The sequence below is a fragment of the Xyrauchen texanus genome, chromosome 8, assembly GCF_025860055.1.
Source record: "Xyrauchen texanus isolate HMW12.3.18 chromosome 8, RBS_HiC_50CHRs, whole genome shotgun sequence".
In the NCBI taxonomy this organism is placed as follows: Eukaryota; Metazoa; Chordata; class Actinopteri; order Cypriniformes; family Catostomidae; genus Xyrauchen; species Xyrauchen texanus.
In genome coordinates this window covers 1828385-1848981 of record NC_068283.1, presented here as the reverse complement: position 1 = coordinate 1848981, position 20597 = coordinate 1828385, and the positions used below count along the sequence as shown (strand labels likewise).

The following is a 20597-nucleotide window of genomic DNA, read 5'->3' as shown; positions in this document are numbered from 1 at the left end:
ATGGTTTAGAACATTCGTGTCAACGCGCCCAGGGTAGACAGGGTGTTAGGGGTTTGTTCAAATCAATTACTCTGAATATGAGCAATGGTAATGTTTGGCTTTGCAAACAACACTTACAATCCAGAAACAAAAGGTCTTACCTCGGTGATCTACAGATGGTTTCGAGGAGCTGAGGATCTTGGGCATAGAAATGCCCATGTCAAGCTCGGTGAGGGTCAGCTCATTCATGAAGTATGGCAGCTGTAACAATCAACACAAAGTTACTGTTTTGCATGAAATACTCAGTAAGTCTGTCTGGTCTGGTCAGTATTGGATAGTTCTTACCCTGATCTTACTCAGCTTCTTCTGGATCTTCTTGGAAACCACATCTGCCCAGTATTTCTCTCCAAGGAAGTCCCAGAATATGCGACCCAAGAGTGCGTTGATCCAGGCCTCAGACTCTGCCTCTTGCACATGACAGGCTGGAAACTATGAGATACACAAAGAAAGTTCTTCAGAAAAAAGCATCCAAGACACTACAGTATAGAGGGCTAGCGCTGTAGTGTCAATGCTGTAGCCACCGCACACCTTAAACAATAAGAAAGAGACTAAGCTGGTATAAAGGTGTGTTCAAAGACATCTTGTTTACTTGCTAAAACCTTTTTTCTCAAACCAAACGATTTAATGAAGAGATTGAGTGTCATAAACCTCAGAAACGTCTGTCAATCTGGTCAAATCAAAAGGAATAATTCTTCTTTGGAGGAGCTCATTGTCACAGCTTGTACCTGGTAAGGCTGTTAAATTCAAATTTGAATTTGTCAAATTTAAAATAAAATTTCACATTTATAATTTTAGATGGCAATGACTTCATGACCAAATTAAAGATGAATTTGCTAGACGAATTGCAGATGAAAGGTCGGTTTACACCAAGATGGAAACAAATAAAAATATGGCTGCAAGGAGGTCAAGCAAATTATCGAGCTGCAAATGAGCTGCAAAATAAGTTTTGTGACATGTTTTTGGTTAGATGAACAGTGTTAGAAAAAGTAAACTTTCAATCATAAAATGAACTAAAAATAGCTACTACTTTTGTCAAGTAAGTGGCGCTGTTCTGAAACTGCTCAGATAGTATCTGGGCATGATGTTATCAGGCAGGAAAGCGTTCAAGAATTTTTGTATCTCCTGACCAGAAGGGGGCAGTGTGCAAAAACTCTGCGGGTAACCTCAGGGCCTAATGGTGATAACACGTACCAAGTTTTGTCCCAACCCCCCAAAGCGTTGCGGAGATACAGCCTCAAGTTCAATTTTGTGCATTCTTCGCCAAATTTGTTAAAGTGCCATTCGAAAACAGAATGGTTTGTCAAAATTCTGTGAATAATTTTTGTTGTGAGTACCTCTAGATGATGCAGGCCAATTTCTGTGCAAATCGCACAAACCGTCTAGGAGGAGTTCGAAAACATAAAAAAAATGGTGGACAGGAAGTTTGCTCGATCATGACATAATTGGTATCATTGTTCTCGGCATGAACCACAGAATCTATCAAGACTAGTCTCATGACAGTAGGCAAAAGAGTCAATAGTTATTAGCATTTTTAGAAATAGCATTATAATTTTAGACCACAAGGTGGTGCTGGCCCAAAACCTTTTGAGTCCCTTCAGAGCACGGTGCCAAAGACATTTATGAGTTTCATAAAGTTCGTTCATAAAATTCATCATTTTATGCCTGAATTCATAATGGCAGACATCCAAATTGGCAGACATTTTCATATCGCTAGACTCACTATACCACACTGAACCTTTTTTGTTTATATATATATATATATATATATATATATATATATATATATATATATATATATATATATATATATATATATATATATATATAATCTCGTGACCACTGGTTGGCACTGTTCTGAACTGAGCAGGCACCCTCATGGCAAATAATACGTTTGGTATGAATATGCTAAAGCACAGAAGTCATCAATATTTTAAATGTGCATTTAAGCATATGGCCCCCTGCCACAATAATACAGATTTTAATGTGAAAGAGTAGTGCAACCTAATGCATCAATTATCTTGATTCGATATGAATAAAAAGAGTTTCTCATATACCTTTCTCTATAAGAAGAGATCACAAACAAACAAGCCTTCCAAAATAGTGGGCTACATTCAGGGGGATCAGATGCAGAAAAATAAATAGAACTGAAGTGAACAGAACATGACCCGAAAAAGAAGAGAGATGACACAGAGATGCATGCATGTGTGTACTGTTTGCACACATGTACTTTATGTAGTAATGTGTAGGTCTTATTTAGTTCTGTGTAGTATCACATAGTTGTGTGTTTGTTTTTATGTTGTTTTATGTAGCTTCATGGTCCTGGAGGAACGTTGCTTTGTTTCCCTGTGTACTGTACTAATCGTAAATGGTTGAAATGACAATAAAAATTACATGACTTGACAGACTCGTAGAGTTGTTTTTGTTCATGCATTAATGAGAGAGAAGTTCCAGTTTTTAGTTTCAGTGCTATTTGTGATTAATATTTATTGTAACTTTTTTTTATCTGACTGTAAAGAACAGAGAGGATATTAAAAGACACATTATTTAATGAAAGTGGAGTGCGGGATCTCGTCTTTGATGGACGCATATGGACCGTTTTAATCTCAAGCACTTTTCAACAAAACAAGGAATTTGTCCAGGTATTCCAGTACTTCAATTTCAAAAAAAAAAAATTCTGGCACTTTGAGGAGTAAAATCGCGCAGGAGGAGTAAAATCAAGCGATGGAGAGATTATGTTTCATGGGTCATTTAATTTATAATCACCTGGACAGAAAAAATGTTTTAAATGTCGAAATATATAGATTTATAATAGCCTCGATATGATTAGTAATTTTTTTGTTCGCAATGTATCAGAATTCAATTTATCATCCCATCCCTAGCAACAATGTCAAATTCTGGGCTTTGGGATTTGATTACTTGACACAGGTGGGTTTAATTGCTATTAGGATCAGATTAAGGACTAGGTCCTTCATAAAATGGATATTGTAAATGTTGTGAACCTTCTTAACAGTTCCGGGACTGCTCCCAGCACTCTGCACAGGGCTTGTGACAGGGGTGCCTGTGGACTGGCTGACATATTTGGCCATGTAGATGTTGTATTCCAGAACTTTTTGTTTGACACTGGCACCAAGATCTTTCTGTCTGGGATGAGAATGGAGAACTTCATCGAGACTGCCACGACTGCTGCTGCGACTATGAGATAAACAACCTGTAGAGAGATTTTTGTGATACGTAAATCAGACATCACTTTAATACATTCTGATTGACATGCAGGGGGTGCAGTGGATGTAAATTTGAGGAAACTGCCCCAGTGACAAGCTGTTGAACCCCTATAGGTAAAATTATTACAAATGTATCTGACAGTGTAAAAGCATTTGTACATCATTACAATACATCTCTGCTAAGGTTTATTGTACATCTGCCTAATCACACTATAACTGAACGTGTGCCCTTCACATACAAGCTTCTTCTTAAGTTTAATCTTACTGGTAGGCCGGCCTGAAGGCTTCTTGGCATCAGACTTTAGTTTGGATGCAAACAGCATTCTTCTGAACCATTCCTCTTTATCTCTACCAGTCCTCCCAAACAGGTACAGCACCGGCTCTGTGTGCGCTCTCTTCGGTTCCTCACTCGTGCCAACCGCCTCAATCCTATCACCGGCAGCAGGGGTCTTCTCCTCCACTGCCTCGATCTTATCTCCCTGGGCTTTAGCCATGAAGTCATCCTGCTTGGCCAGCTCAATGCAGATGGGATATTTCTTATTCCACACCCGTTTCCTGGCCAAACCATGAGGCACCAGGTAGATCTGATTTATGTAAGCAGAATTGAAACATAACCCCAATTAGCATGTTTCATACTCTAGTCTGTTAATGCTCAGTTTAGTCCCCTCAAGCTCTGGGTTGGGGGTACTATTGGCATGCATTTCTGCCGATAACGGACAGTTCTCAGTAGCTATCAGCAGCGACTAATATGAACTATTTATTTTACAAGTAAAAAAGGTGAATAAACATCGAGAGATCTCCTACCTTACTGTTGGTGAGGTCATATATTTTCTGGCTGATGTAGGTTACATCAGGTTTGGTCTCATTTAAGGTTGCCCGGCGAGGGATGTTGCGGTTGGGTTTAGATAGGCGCAGGACGGAGCCCTCCAGGCGCACATACACAGAGTGGGTGAGGGTGGCATGATACGTCTCGGGGTCATAGCTGCAAATCTCATTCATCCAGCCCTGGGCAAACAAGAACACATATATATACACATACAGTTGAAATCAGACGTTTACCTTAGCCAAATACATTTAAACTCAGTTTTTCACAATTCCTGACATTTAATCGTAGAAAACATTCCCTGTCTTAGATCAGTTAGGATCACTACTTTATTTTAAGATTGTGAAATGTCAAAATAATAGTAGAAAGAATTATTAATTTCCGCTTTCATTTCTTTCATCACATTCCCAGTGGGTCAGAAGTTTACATACACATTGTTAGTATTTGGTAGCATTGCCTTTAAATTGTTTGACTTGGGTCAAATATAGGTAGCCTTTGTAATGGCCACTCCAATACCTTGACTTTGTTGTCCTTAAGCCATTTTGCCACAACTTTGGAGGTATTGTTCATTTGGAAGACCCATTTGCAACCAAGCTTTAACTTCCTGGCTGATGTCTTGAGATGTTGCTTCATTATATCTACATAATTTTCCTTCCTCGTGATGCCATCTATTTTGTGAAGTGCACCAGTCCTTCCTGCAGCAAAGCACCCCCACAACATGATGATGCCACCCCCATGCTTCACTGTTGGGGATGTTCTTCAGCTGCAAGCCTCACCCTTTTTCCTCCAAACATAACGATAGTAATTATGGCCAAACAGTTCAATGTTCGTTTCATCAGACCTGAAGGCATTTCTTCAAAAAGTAAGATCTTTGGCCCCATAAACACTTGCAAACTAGATTCTGGCTTTTTATGGTGGTTTTGGAGCAGTGGTTTCTTCTTTGTTGAGCAGCCTTTCAGGTTATGTTTTAGTGTGGATATAGATATTTGTCTACCCGTTTCCTCCAGCTTAAACCTAAGTGTATGTAAATTTCAGAAATTTACAGAACGTTTAGCACATCTACTTTGTGCATGACAAGAGTCATTTTTCCAACAATTGTTTACAGACAGATTGTGTTACATTTAATTGACTATATCACAATTCCAGTGGGTCAGAAGTTTACTTACACTAAGTTAAATGTGCCTTTAAGCAGCTTGGAGAAAAAACTGAAAATTATGTCAAGCCTTTAGACAAATAGCCAGTTAGCTTCTGATAGGAGGTGTACTGAATTGGGGGTGTACCTGTGGAAGTATTTTAAAGGCCTACCTTCAAACTCAGTGCATCTATGTTTGACATCATGAGAAAATCAAAAGAAATCAGCTAAGACCTCAGAATTTTTTTTGACTTCCACAAGTCTGGTTCATCCTTGGGAGCAATTTCCAATTGCCTTAAGGTACCATGTTCCACTGTACAAACAATAGTACGCAAGTATAAACACCATGAGACCACACAGCCATCATACCCAGAGGTGTAGTGGTAAAAAAGAGGTGGGTAAACTATAAATTCTGGTGGACCACGACGTGGTCACCCGGTAAGGTGGGCCACTGCCTACCGGTGTATGTGTATCCTGATGACATCGCTATAGGCTATCATTTGATGGTACTACCAAGGGTATCACTGGTTGTTCCCTCATCATAGGTCACACAATCACTATTCAATTCATACATTAATCTAAGTTCTTGTTAAAGAGACCCAAGAAGGAATATGGTTGAAATCTATAAAGTTTACTAAATGACAAAACAGAGAGAACAAAAATATTTAAGAGAGATAGAGAGGGAGGCTTATATCCAGGGCTTCCAATGCAATGCACTTGTACATAATGATTAGGGATTTGGGATTATTTTCATAATCGATTAATCTGTTGAATATTTTCTCGATTAACCAATTAGTTGTTTGGTCTATAATATGTCAGAACAATGTGGATCAGTGTTTCCCAATAGCTCAGGAGGATGACGTCCTCAAATGTCTCGTTTTGTCCACAACTCACAGAGGGGAGAAGACACTAGAACATATTCACATTTAACAAGCTGGAATCAAAGAATTTTTGCCCGCCACAATATCAACGCTGACCGCCACACATTGATTTTCGATTTATTTTTTACTTAGCCTATTTAAAATCGTATTTGATTGCAGAGAGCCGTAGCGCATTCGCGCAGCACTAGGCTACCTCTCGCTCGTCCCTCTCTCTCTCTCTCTCTCTCACCTGTACCTCTCGCGCTCTCTCTCCGTCATGGAACACCGCTGCATAAATCTGTCCAACACAGCACTGTCAGTTATTACTTATTAGCCAGCATGCAAGGAGCCTAGCTAATAAGGAGAGCTAAGTTATTGTTAGAATACAGCTGGATTTTTGAGGTCAGCACACTGTATATAGCTGGTAGTCAACATCGATGCACGCGCATGGGAAACACTGGCAGCAGCGCATTATGAAAGACTTCGTCTTAGGTTTAACAACCTATGAAACTAATAATGAACAATATGAAACTAAAATGACATAAGCTTAATTTAAAATGGCTTAGGAACTATCTATTTAGAGGTGGATAAACGCAATTTAGAGGTGGATAAACCCACTTTGGAGGTGGGTAAACGCTATTTCCGAATTTTGGGAGGTGCGTAAACGGCGTTTACGTGCGTTTAGCCTCCACTACATCCCTGATCATACCGCTCCGCATTCTGTCTACTAGAAAAAAGTGCAAATCAATCCCAAGGACATTGTGAAGATGCTGGAGGAAACAGGTAGACACGTATCTATATCCACAGTAAAACGAGTCCTATATCGATATAACCTGAAAGGCTGCTCAACAAAGAAGCCGACACTGCTCCAAAACCAACATAATAAAGCCAGACTACAGTTTGCAAGTGCACATGGGGACAAAGATCTTTTTGGAGAAATGTCTTCTGGTCTGATGAAACAAAAATTGAACTGATTGGCCATAATAACCATCTTAATGTGTGGAGGAAGATGGTTCAGAAGAACACCATCCCAACCATGAGGGTGGCAGCATCATGTTGTGGGGGTGTTTGCTGCAGGAGGAACTGGTGCACTTAACAAAATATAGGGCATAATGAGGAAGGAAATTTATGTGGATATATTGAAGCAACATATCAAAACATTCTGAGATGCTATTCTTCTCACCACATTTGTACAGAGTGGTTATCTGAGTTACCGTAGACGTTGTCAGTTCCAGTCTGGCCATTCTCTGTTGACCTCTCTCAACAACAAGGCGTTTCAATCCACAGAACTGAAGCTTACTGTACGTTTTCTGTTTTTGGCACCATTCTGAGTACATTTTAGAGACTGTTGTGTGAGAAAATCTGAGGAGATCAGCATTTTCAGATGCCAGATGGGCTGGTTTGAGTATTTCTGCTGATCTTCTGGTATTTTCACACACAACAGTCACTAGAATTTACTCAGAATGATGCAAAAAAGAAAGTGAGCAGCGGTTCTGTGGACAGAAATGGCTTGTTGATGAGAGAGGTCAACAGAACTGGTTCGCTCTGTACAATTTTGGTGAGAAGAATAGCATCTCAGAATGTTATTCTGAATCAGCCACAACATCCGAAACAGCGCCAACCCGCATCTCAGAATAGCGTTCAGTGATGATATTCTTCTCACCACAATTGTACAGTGTAGTTATTGGAGTTACCGTAGACTTTGTCAGTTTGAACCAGTCTGGCCATTCTCTGTTGACTTCTCTCATCAACAAGGCATTTACAGTATACACACATGGTAAATATACTGTACACACACACTCGTTTTTTAAAACGAATTCTAGTGTAATATAATCCATAGTACATTGTAATAAATGTACACCAAAAAAATGCTAGATTTATGCTGCTAAATAAGGGGGTGTGAAAAGTCAGTGAAAAGGGTCCGTTGAGTTGAACTTGAGCAGTTGGTGGTGCTATAGTGTTTCAATGGCAGACCACTAAATTGGTCCAGTGTCATTTCAGACCCTCCCCAATCAGTGCAACAACTTTCCTTTAGTGCTTGGCCTCCGAAAACCTGAGTGGACAAAAATACCCCTGAAGTGCACTGCTTGACCAAGACCAGTAATAAAGGTAGCACATACAGCAGGGCATAAATGAACAGATTAATCAAAGCACTGTAATATATACATGTATGATAGAGGACTTTCCTGGCTTTGTTGGAAGGACAGAGAGTCAAATGCACAAAGCCATACTGTAATATTACACCACTCAGGCACAATGATGATGCTCAGCATTACTGCCAGTAAATACACAGCTGCATCATACATTACGACGTATGATGCAGATTTAACCAGATGAACATAATTTCTCAAACATTTTAAGTGGAAATATGACTCATCTACAGTGGTTCAAAAAGAGCTTAATTTTTACGTGTTTGTTTGTGATCAAAGGCTCCACCACATTCAGACAGTCTGCTTTAAATCTTTTCTGAAAAATCCAATTCATATTTTGGGGATCTGTATTATGTTTCTATCCAGTGTCATAATCACACGCACTCTCATTTGTGTCCATAATTTGAGCAAAGAGAAACACTGGGTTCAAGTACACTGCTGCATGTATCTAAGAAAACTCCACGACAGCAACATTCGTCAGTATATTACATAAGTCAAACATTTAGGGTCTGGACTGTTCTAAAGTTCCTTAGGGACTTATGTTGTCAAGATTTAATTCTCTGAAGCTGTACAATTATTAATTTGGCCTTTGTGCTATTATTCTGCATTAAGTTTGGTTCATTTGGTACTTGTGCAAATGAGGAGAATATGAGGACACATTGTCAGTGGCAGGCACTATGTAAGGTGAGGTCACATTTACTTTTGCCAAATTAGACTTATGGCAAAATTCCGCAGACAAAATACAGTCAATGGGAGTCTTGAAAAACACAATTGCAGATTTTACCAGATGAACTTCTGGTGATGAAGATTTTCCGTACGTGAATTTCACATGGGGTTCGAGTTTGGTGAACTCACATTGTTCACCAAAAGGAGATGGTCTGGTTTGGCAGTGACCTCCGTGAGGAAATAATTTAAGCGAGAGTTTCTCTATAACTTCACTATCCCAGAGTCTGAAGTGTAGTATAAAAAGGCTGCTTGGCAAGTAGTTTTTGTGGGTTAGCCACAAGCTTAAAATCCATGCACGCCTTCTTTGCCTGTGGAATGTCACTGCAAAGGTAAACGTGACTGCACCTTTGATTGGTATGATCAAAAATCTCTCTACTGAAACATGTAAATGACAGAAGTATTTTTAATGCAGCTCTTAATGCTAGCCTTGCACAGTGGACCAGAATCATCTTTGGTAGCAGGGTGAGACCCACCTTGTAGATGGATGGTTCTTTGATATCTAGAGGAATCCTGTTCCATTGCTCTCTCCTGCTCCAGCTGCCATGACGGCCCCACGAAGATCTGCGACTTGCGGACAACCACACCATTAGTATCGCCAACATGAAACCTGCAGCCACTCCCATCAACACCCAACACACATAGCTAGGCAGTGGCAGCACAAAGTAACCGTACACTACAGATATAAGAAGAATCAGTCCATTGTGGGGTACCCCTGAAGGCTCATCTTCTTCCTCTTCCTCCTCCCCTCCTTCAGTTGGTTCCTCACTGCATCCTTCTGTACTTCCTCGTCGGACCTGGGACGAATGAGGCTCTACTCCATCCAGCTCTGTGTCAGTACAGAGCTCAAAGTCTTCGGTGTAGAGCTCGCAGAACTCTTCATCTTCCTGACGGGCAAGGGTCGACATGGAACACCTGTCCAAACCGAGAGAGGGAGACCTTTGCAGACGCAACTCAATGGTTCCCCCATCTAAAGGACTATCCACCTCTGGGTCTTCCTCTTCCTTGATGCAGTAGTTGTTGTTACTTTCTGAGTGGCCATTGAGAGCAGACAGGTTGGAAAGTTCAGAGGCACTGGAGGAAAGGTTTCTGGACCAGTAGGAAATCCCGGTTGTTGTAGAAGTGGAAGTGTTGACACCAGGATCCTCACCAATGATTTTGCTGAGCAGCTGAAGGGGATCAAACATGACCTCCGACAGGCGCCGCTTTGTGTCTTCAATACGTGCCTCCACCTCCTGAACCTTGAAAAAGGAGCGCGAGTCAGGTGAGGCAAGGGGGGATGAGGGAGCAGTTTTGGAGTCTCCACTGGCAGCTGGAATGCGAGGTTGGGTAAAAGGTTTGAAAAGGTGTAAGTTGAGTCGGGAATCTAGGGACCGATGAGTAGATGAAGCCTCTTTTTCTGGTCGGGCCGTGTCAGTGGAAAAAGACTTAACCAGTGTTTTCATCAAATGACGATGCCTCATTGCCTGGGGGGCAACTGCAACAGCATCCCGAGATTCTACCTCAGTAGAAAGGGACTTGACCAGGCTCAACAAAGGTTTTGAGGGTAGGGCAGAAGCCTTGGCTGGGGATGAGCTGGAAGAGGCTGAATGGGTAGAAGGTATAAGGGGAGTTGACTTTTGTTCTGAGGGCCATGAGGAGCTAACAGGAATAGAAGTGGATGAAGGGTTCTGGATTGCCAGGGCAGAGCTATGGGTCTGGATGAATGAGGGGGACGACACCCCTGTATCCATATCTGCCACCAACCCTTCCAAGAGAAGCTCCTCGCTGGCCTCCTGAGCTGTGACTACACTCTGATCTTCAGTTTCCAGACTGGATGGGGTAACAGCCAGCCTGTAGAGCTCATTTTCCTCTTCCTCTTCCTCATTTCCTTTGGCAGAAAAGTGTATGGTAATGGTATCTCGGGAGAGCGAGCGCTGCACCTGTAGCTTTGGGGCAGTGGAGGGCCGAGAAGAAGGGGAAGAAGATGGTCTTAGAGTGTCTTCATGGCCACCACCCTGACTGGTCATGGCACCACTCAAAAGAGTCCACAACCTGTGGGTACAAAGAGGATACAAGTTACATACAAAACTTATACAATGGCTCAGCTGGTGACAAGCTTAAATTACATTTTAAAACTACATGCAAATACATGCAGGTTTTGGTTGGCTACAAGTTAGGTTTTCTGTAACAAAAGACTAGCTTTGCCCATCTAAAATCAATTAAGGTCATCTTAACTATTTAAGGTGGTCCAAACTGCTCTAAGACACTTTTCAGCAGAAAAGTATCAATAAGTGCTGTAATCTAATGATTTTCCTACAGGTACAAACAACTGTTGCAGGCTGTTAATCAAAGCTGGTCTTGTGTGGGCCAAACACAGCTCCAGTGTTTTTGTCCTCAAACATCTATGTGGAGCAGCCATGTACACATGGAGGCTCTCATTTAGCCTGTTATGGTCAGCTATGGCATTATTTCTTCAACAAACTCTGCTCCATGCCAGGGGAAAAGATAAATGCATTTAATTAAAAAATGTAATTAATCTGAGGCTTTTGAATTGCTATTAAAAGAATAATAATGCAGCTTCTACACAAAAACACACTTAAATAATCACATCTCAATATCCCGCTGTCATGGTTGGCCACACAAAAGTAATGCTTTGCAATTATTTAGACTTCTTCCCAGCATCAAAGTACCATGACAATTAATCACGCCATAATCCCACAAATTACACATGGCGTTGGCAATTTGAGTTCATTTTCAAAATCCATCTATTCATATCTTTGACCTGGCTGACACTGTATTAAGAATATATAATAAACACAGTCTTTTAAGAGATACATTGGGAAGAGTGGCAAGTATTCTGACAGCAGGGGAAAGATAGGGGAAGCAAAAGAGAATGCTGTAAAGAGATGTCACATCAAGAGTTTTCCTGAACTAAGAGACAGTGTGCTCAACTAGGGCACATAGCCAGAAGCAGTTCTAATTTTCATGATCCTGTTTATTTAAAATTAACTCAATGCATTCTCTTTATATATTTGGAACATTAGGCATAAGGGTATGTCTATAATACATGTTCCGATATACTGTATATTCCTTGTGGCCTAGGTGATGATAGCCCAAAATAAGGATGCACCCATACTACTCTGTAGTATTCATATCGGCTGATACTGGATGATAATAGTTGTACTTGGTATCGTTCTAATCGTTTAATGTTTCAGACACAAACTTACCAGTAGTATATGATTTTAGTTTTTCAAATCTTCATTGACCTACACTGCAACTTTCAAAAAGGTTAATGCCTAAATTAAAATTGATATAGCATGAATTATGTATCAAATGTGTTCATTTATTTGTCACTTATGACACTCATGTCAGACCCCCTCGCCCCTTGTGTGTGTGTGTGACGCAAGTTAACGAGTCCGACAGGCAGACGAGTAGGAAAGGAGATGCGCAAGCGAATTTGAGATTCTCCATCCGGTTGCATTTTTTTCTCAATACCGTAGATAAGCAAATGTACATGGTATGATAACCGTCAATTTTCAAACCGTGGTATACCGCTGCAACCCTATACTCAAGACATGTTTTCCACATATAAATCACATTAAAACTGATTTACCGATATTGGATTGGGCTGATTCGACAATGTGTTGAATCAAAGCCAGTTAATCTGCCAATATTATTATATATTTTTTTCATTGGTAGCCTATATTAAATGTTCTTAGAATTTCCTTCCTGTGATGGGGAGGGAACTTTAGAGGCAATTTCACTTTGAAATACACGGGGAACTCTTATTTTGAAATGTTTGCGCTTCTGCTTCAAGCTGCTCATTAAAACAAATAAAAGATAGAAAATGTGCACTCCTACAATAATCTACAACATATTACAATATAACAAATAAAAGTAAACTGTCACAATTCATCAAATTAGATTTCATCACACTAAATCATCATCAACAGTTGATCTTTAGTGATAGCTTGTCATAAATGTCTGATATGGCTGAATGATTGTGAACTGTTCTGCAAAAGCGCACAAGCCGGGTGCTTGGAGAAAATACAACAGTCATGTTTTCACTTTGAAGGACGCAGCACATGCATTTAAATAATTAAATCCTATTCCTATTTGATAATGACATAAGCTCATATCACAATTCATGTCTGTCCGCCCCCAAATTAAAAACCTCTTTAAATAAAAATTCAAACTTTTGTTGTATCATTTAAGATATTTAAGACTTTTTATGACCTTACATTTTTGAAAACTGAATTTAAGACATTTTAAGACTTTTTAAGGATCTGCGAGAACTCTGTGTGCACTTTAGTTCCTCTGTCTGTAAAACTGACTTATTGAAACTAAAGTGTCGATTTAATGATGCACAGCTGCTAAGGCAACTTAAACTTAAATGCCATTTATTGACAAATTTTTTATTCCCTCTAACCTAACAAACTGAAAAATATGTGATGCAAGAACTGAATATCATGGTAAATAGAAGAATGATGTGAAACAGGATTTCGTCAAAATATGTGGACTATTCCCTGCATGCCCTGAAAGAGAGGTTGAGAGAGAGAGAGAAAGAGAGAGAGACAGAGGTCTTTTATCAGCGTTAGAGCTATGATTTGCAGTATTGGCATAGATTCAGCACTCTCATTCAATTATTGCGAACATGCTGTGCCAATCTCAGCAATATAAGACCAGTGCTCAGACTCCAGACTCACTGTCACACTGACATGACGGAGCAAAAAAACCTGATTTTAAGATTACTGTAATTCCTTGCATTAAAAAAAGAGATGCAGGAATAAGGCTCTAGTGGATCAGACAACAGAAACCCAAACACTACCCCTAAGAGAAAACCTAAAATCATTTTCTAAATGTCCCCAAAGATAAGTTTTCAGATTTAGATCACTTCTGGAGACAAATTTGACAATAATGACAAACGCTTCTTAAATGGAGTCACATCTCTAAACCTCAGCACTGTAGAAAAATGCCAACCAAGACTTTGAAATGCATCAATAATGCAATGCCACAATACCAGCAATGATCCAGGCAGTCTTAAAGTCAACGTGAAATGGCATTTGCAATCTATTTATTTCCCAGTGAATATTCTGCAAGAAAAATGGTAGGGTCAGACTTTACCCGGATTTTGTCCATTGGAAATGGACTTGATGGTAAAAAGTGGGTATGCCATACATCTCAGCCAGACCTGAATGTGAGTTTGCAGTGGATTGCAGAGCACAAGTCCATTCCTGAAACAGCTGCATGATTTTTGTACCGTCCAGGACATTTTCAACAGTAGTGTACTGCAAATCTTGGGGGTCCACCGTGAACCAAACGACAGAGCCCCGCCCACAAATGGTGACATTATGCACAATCTCTATGTATTCAAATGGTAACACTACTTTTATTATCTATTTTATTTCATTAATTGTACTATTTTATTTGTTATTTGCCAATATTACTGTTACTTAATTACATTAGCGTTAACCAGCATGAAATGACTGCATTAACTGCCAAGATTTTAGACAAAACATGGCTAAATAGCGTTTTCCGCAATTGGTTAACATTAATCAATAGCCCGTGCAGCCTTGTAGTTGATGTCAGCCAACGGGTCATTTCAGAGGTGGAGCAAATTAATCAATGTTAATGAAAGATTACAAATATTTTTCACAAGAAATAACTGATGAACAATAAGACCAAATCCATTTTGATTTCATGCAGACTTTAAATGATCAACTAGTTCAGGGTTCAGTCACATCATAATATTATAACCCTACAGGCAGAGGAAATTCAGATCTAACTGGACTGAACTAGTTGCTTAAAGACATTCAGAGAAATTAGCTCAGAAGGGAGCATCCCATCTCATCAGACAATGAATAAAAATAGATACATATAAAAACATGAATCACAGAACACACACTGATCATCCAAAATGTGAATGGAATGTAACAAACAAGATACCACACAACAGAAAACACCAAGCTAAATGCATCAATCAAGTCAGTTCCTCACCAAGTGATAAAGGTGTAGAAAACATTCTGTGCTTCTCCAGCATTTCAAGCTCATTCAGCTACCATTTCAGCCAGGTGTTACTGTAGGTGCCTGAACATCCAACAGTACTGAAACTGATTCCAATATTTCCTGCTCGTCCAGTTAGCCCAGAGAGAGCTACCTGCACAGGAAATGAGAAAGACTCTTCATCCATGAGACATGCACAGAGACACCTCACACATGAAATAATAACAAAAACTGGATTCAGCTCATGTCACATATTTGTCATCCGTAAGGTGGATCCACACATGATAATTGGTTGTCATGCCAACATATGCCAACCTGACTGAAAGAAGGCAGACGACGATGGAATGAAATGATATGTCACGGGTGAGCAGTTATCCAAACATTACATGATGTCTGCACAGGAGTGGGCAATATGAGCAAAATCTTATATCATGATATAACACATTTTATATCATGATAACAATATATATCACGATATAGCTAAATAATAATTATTATTATTAAATCTATAAAAATTGGTTTATATATTAAATAAACATATTGTAATGCCTATTTTAAAAAATCCTGTCATTGAACTAAATACTTTATAAATTAAATCTACTTCCTCTTAACAAACGGAGTAAAAAACACAAAAACAAACATTTAATAGGCATTCAAAAGGTGGTAATCAACATTACCACAATGCAAAATTCCACATTGACTAGTATTATTATTATTATAAAACACTTCATCAGGCTCTAAATGGTTTGATTCATCTCTACAAAGAATGTTTGAATATCTGAAAGCGAAGCTGGTTTTGTTTTCTAATATCTAACATCATTGGAACTGAATTTTATTAAGGGTGATGTGTAGGTTAAAAAAAGCTGCATGACAGATGACACAATTGTTGGCGCATGACACATTGTTTAAGCTGTTTTCCTCATCAGTGTTGATTAGAATGTCAGGCTCTCTCGCCATTTGACTTCCTCCATAGTGTTTTAAGGTAAACCCCCCCAAAAAAGAAACTTAGTACAAGTCAAATGGGTCACGCAATTTTTGAAGTTTGTGCCGTGAAAGAGAGAAACCGTGTTGACTAGCGTAAGTGTCTGTGGAGCCCAATCTGTAAGCCTGCTGGACTCGCATGTACATTCATGTTTCAGAGATAACGTGCAAAAATCACATGAAACACAGATGTGTGTCTTATGAGAATCAAATTCAGAACGTGAGATTAATGGCTGATCGTGCCTAGACTAAAGCCCTGTAGGAATTTTACAGTCCTGTTAGACTGTTGCTTGTCAGACTGTACAATATGAACACATTGATATCGCCATGGCACATTTTGCGACATTATGTCAGACTGTACATCGTAGCTGACAGTGGTCCCATTTGTCCCAATCAGTGAACGTGACTCACGTTACAGGAGCGTTGCGGAACAGAAGCGAAACAGCGAGATTTGCCCGCCCAAGAGAAGCATTTTTCTGAAAGTCAGGACATCAGCATTTCCGTTGCTCAAATACCACTCCATCACGAGCATAGGCTAACATATAAAAAGAAAGATGGATTTTGTCAAATAAGCCTATAATAGACAGCCTGATCATAAATACAAAAAATGACAGATGCTGAGAATGAACGTGAGTGCGGGAGGAAGCCTACAGTAATAATAAGCTACCAAAAACAAATATTCATTGTGGAAATAAAAAGACTTGTGGCCTGAAAAATTACTTCAACGTTCACATTGGAAAAAACAAAAAAGGTGAGTTATAGTCATGGTTGGAGAGATTACTTTGCATTTTATTGTCATTTGTTTCAATTAATATTTAGTCCTTTCAGATGGAAAACATTTCTACACATAAATGATGTGATCCAAAGTGCATTTGAACAGCGGTGAAACACTTTCTTATGATGCGTTACATTCATACGAGCAGACAGAGAAGTAAGTTTGAAGTAAGTTTGGAGCAGAAGAAATAAAAATAAACCTTGTGTAAATTGTCAGCTTTATGCTAAGCTAAAATGCTATTTCTAGATATTATACATGCACATGTTACCAGACACGATCATATTTTTTATCAAGAAAATTCACGTTGGATCATAATTTCTTTTTTCTATATTAGGGCAAAAATCATATTTTTCATAAAAGTTTTGTAATATTTTCCTGTAAAAATATCAATAAATCCTTAAAACAAGATCAGTTTGATTGATCTTGTTTGAGAAACTAACAAAGCATGAGATATTTATGTTTTTCAGAGAATGTATTTTTAACGTGTGTATTTTGTCTGACTGTACTGAGTTTTTATAGACAAAACAAGTGAAAAAATCTACCAGTGCTGAAGAAGTAATCCAAAGTATTTAGAATACATTACCTTGAGTAATCTAAAGGAATACGTAACAAATTACATTTTACAGCATGTTTTCTGTAATCTGTAGTGGAATATATTTCAAAAGTAACCCTCACAACCCTGTTTGTAGTACGTCATTCTCCTCTTTTAGATTAGTAACGTATCGGCAATGCAACATTTTGAATATTCATACAGGCTGACAATATATTGCACTTGCAAATTCCCTATGGATAATGCACAAACATAATATATATTTCTATAATTGTATCCAACTGTATCTGCTGATTTGGATTAAAACATCCCATAAATACTTACCAATATAAATAGTTCAAACTTTCTATTTTATTTTATTTATTTATAAATAAAATTGGTGTGATGTGAATCTTAACTAAAGAAGTTTACAGACATTTAAAGTAAATTTATTAAAAGTAAAATAGTAATTAAAATAACATTATAGAAAAAGAAAATGCATGATAAACGTAAAGAAAAAAAATGAGAAAATACAATAATTTATTTATTTTCGCTTTGTAAGCTCTGTATTTATTTAATTTAGAGACTAATGCTTTCATATTGCTGTTACACTTTTCTCCAAGTATTTTCTGCTTATTTATTTATTAAAATAAAAAGAAGAAAAAACATTGAAAGAGCTTGAGTAGAGTGATAACTGGGCACAAATGTTGCTATGGTGGTGCAAACGTGGAGCAGGTTTCATTCCAAGTGAATTGGGGTGCAAGAGAGGACAGGACTTTCTCATCTGGCTGTAGTAACAGCAGTCACACTATACGCTACAATGCTAAATTGTTGAACCTGCCAAAACTTCAATCGGAGACTGAAGATCATCGCAAAGGCTATTAATCGGCCGGTAGTGAACATGTCACAATGAATGCTGTAAGATTGCTACGACGAAATAAATCCATTAAGATTCCCGAAATTTGTATCAGACGGCAAACACGTGGCCAAAATCGTACAGTGTGCACCGGGCTTTAGGGCAGCACGCACAACATTACACACACTCTATGATAGTGCAGCCACTGAAGGGTGAGTTATTGCTAATTCTAAGCATTCGCAAATTTAAACTTTCAGACATGCTGTCATTTAGGGCCCATATTCACAAAGATTTTTATGTGACCATAAAAAAAAGTTTTTGCTTAAAACCTATTCACAAAACTGCTAAGAGTACATTTTTACAAAGGAATAGGGGGAAGACTAAATGTAAGATTAAAGGCGGAGTTGACCTGTTGTTATTGATGACGTCACATTCTGTGAGTGCGCTTTCTTAAAAATCACCCAAACTGATTGGTAAGCAAGCCTATCTACAACATTTGTTATGTTATGTTACAATATACAGTGTTATATTATTCTAATGGAAAGGTTTAAATAGAATATCATGTTTGAAATGAAACACATCTAAAAATAAATGTCAAGTACCACTCCTTTATGATGCGAGAGTCATGTTTGAATGTTCTTGATTGATTAGTGCAATGATACCAGTGTGCGTTCCATCTACTGAATTTCGCAACTACACCAGGTAGCCCAGTGAATGCCGCTTTATTTCTCTGCAGCGAGTACACATCCACAGGAAAACATAAGAATTGACAGATGATGAGGGGTCTGGAGAGGGCATTTATAGTTTGATGGAAGATTCTGCTGACGAATGACTGAGAAACTCCAAATTCATCTGTACTACTCAATTGCATTTTGCATGTAACCAGCAGAGCACCAGCAGAGCTCACAGAATGCACTACATAATATGCTGGTTTGGGAACCTGCGAAATAAGCAATAGGCCTGGGGGAATTCAAACATTGTTTTAGTGAAACAAACCTTATAACTTAAAAAATGTAAAAGTTGAAAAAATTGTGTTTTTCAGGGTCGGTTGTGTCACGCAGATCCAGTTTAAACTGAAAAGCAGGAATTTGCACGTATGCGAGTTTCCGTGCCAATGCACATAGTATGTTTCATCACTTGTAGAAGCATGTTTGATTACTTGTTTACAGTAAATAAAGGTCATTTAGAACTGAAACAATGTTAAGGCATTATTTGAAGATGTTTAATGGCATATGTGCTAACAGAGAAATATTTGACTGATTACAAATGATAAGGAAGGTCTGGTAGACCTGATTATCAAACAGTCATTGTAAACCAGTACAAAATAAACAGAGATTTTATATACTAAAACACAACAATACAAATCACATAATTGCAGATGTGTACGTTACTAATCATTTGATAATTTAATAAATGTCAACATATAGCCTAGTATAGATTTAACCCAGAGGGGCACCTCAGCCCATGTGGGCAAAGTGGCAGTTGCTTAGGCCATTGTAACCACCCCACTGTGTACGTGACTGGAAACAAGTACACCACAGAGAAATTTCATGTCGGAGCAGGATTTAAGCAAGCGTTTTATTCAATTTTTTTACACCGGTGAGCGGCATTTGAGCGGAGCGTTTGCTTCAGCACTGAGCAGTTGAACGGAGCGCACGTGCATGGAGTGGATTATTGAGCGGAGTGTCACACTACTTCGCTCACATGTTCTGGTTTCCAGAGATTGCAGTGTTGTAAAAAAACTTTATTTCAAATCACTAATTGAGTTTACAATAATAAAACACCCTCGCGATTCAGGCGATACCTTTATTCATACAATATACGTATCTATATATACACGTATCTATATATACACGTATATATATATATATATATATTCAGGGTTTCCGTTGTCCGGTAATTACCGGACATTGACCGGTAAAAAAATTAAATGTCCGACAAAATTAAATCTCTCCGGTCAAATTGTCCGATTAAAATTGCCTAATAATCCCGTCCCCCTAACACAATCTGAATTTGAGAATAAGCCTAAAATGTATAAAGCAAAAATACACCGATCTCTTGCTATGTTATAAAGGAACAGGCTCTATCGTTTGAAAGTTATGAAACAACATCGCATGCTGCATTTCAAATAAAGCGCACGCCTAAAACGGCTGCAATATCTAAACAACGAACGATTGAGTGAGACGTTTCAAATATGGCCAGGCCCAGGCAGACTAGCTTTAAAAGCTTTTTTCAGAGGCCAGACGATGGTGAATCAGGAACATCTCATTATAGATAGATCAGTGCTTCTAATCCGCGCATTCGTGCAGTTTTTTTCTCTATCATCAAAACTGAATAGCCTATGTTCATCAGTGCATGGTTACAGTCTATATCAAGCAGGGACACGTTTGTGTGCATTTTATTTTGTGATTTCACCGGAATTAATAGAGAGTCTCCGCAACGGCGATAGATTTAAACGCGCGTCCTAGTGAAGATTGCGCAACTCGCGCAGCGCGTCGTCCATGCAACTGATAGCAGCGGACA

General features: G+C 38.8%; 1 protein-coding gene across 4 annotated transcripts in view; it reads right to left on the bottom strand.

Moving 5' to 3' along the window:
• The window catches only part of LOC127647464 (testis-expressed protein 2-like), a 71624-nt gene that overhangs the window by 15853 nt on the left and 35174 nt on the right, over positions 1–20597 (bottom strand). For 3 of the 4 annotated variants that reach the window (XM_052131723.1, XM_052131721.1, XM_052131724.1), the window contains 6 exons: positions 9425–10982; positions 4065–4265; positions 3526–3844; positions 3039–3247; positions 325–468; positions 141–240 (listed from right to left, as the gene is read on the bottom strand). In XM_052131723.1, coding sequence (XP_051987683.1) covers positions 141–240; positions 325–468; positions 3039–3247; positions 3526–3844; positions 4065–4265; positions 9425–10957 — 2506 coding nt within the window. In that variant the 5' untranslated portion in view covers positions 10958–10982. Of the gene's footprint in view, positions 1–140; positions 241–324; positions 469–3038; positions 3248–3525; positions 3845–4064; positions 4266–9424; positions 10983–14927; positions 15088–20597 lie in introns of all 4 variants that reach the window. The other variant, XM_052131722.1, reaches the window with a different exon arrangement.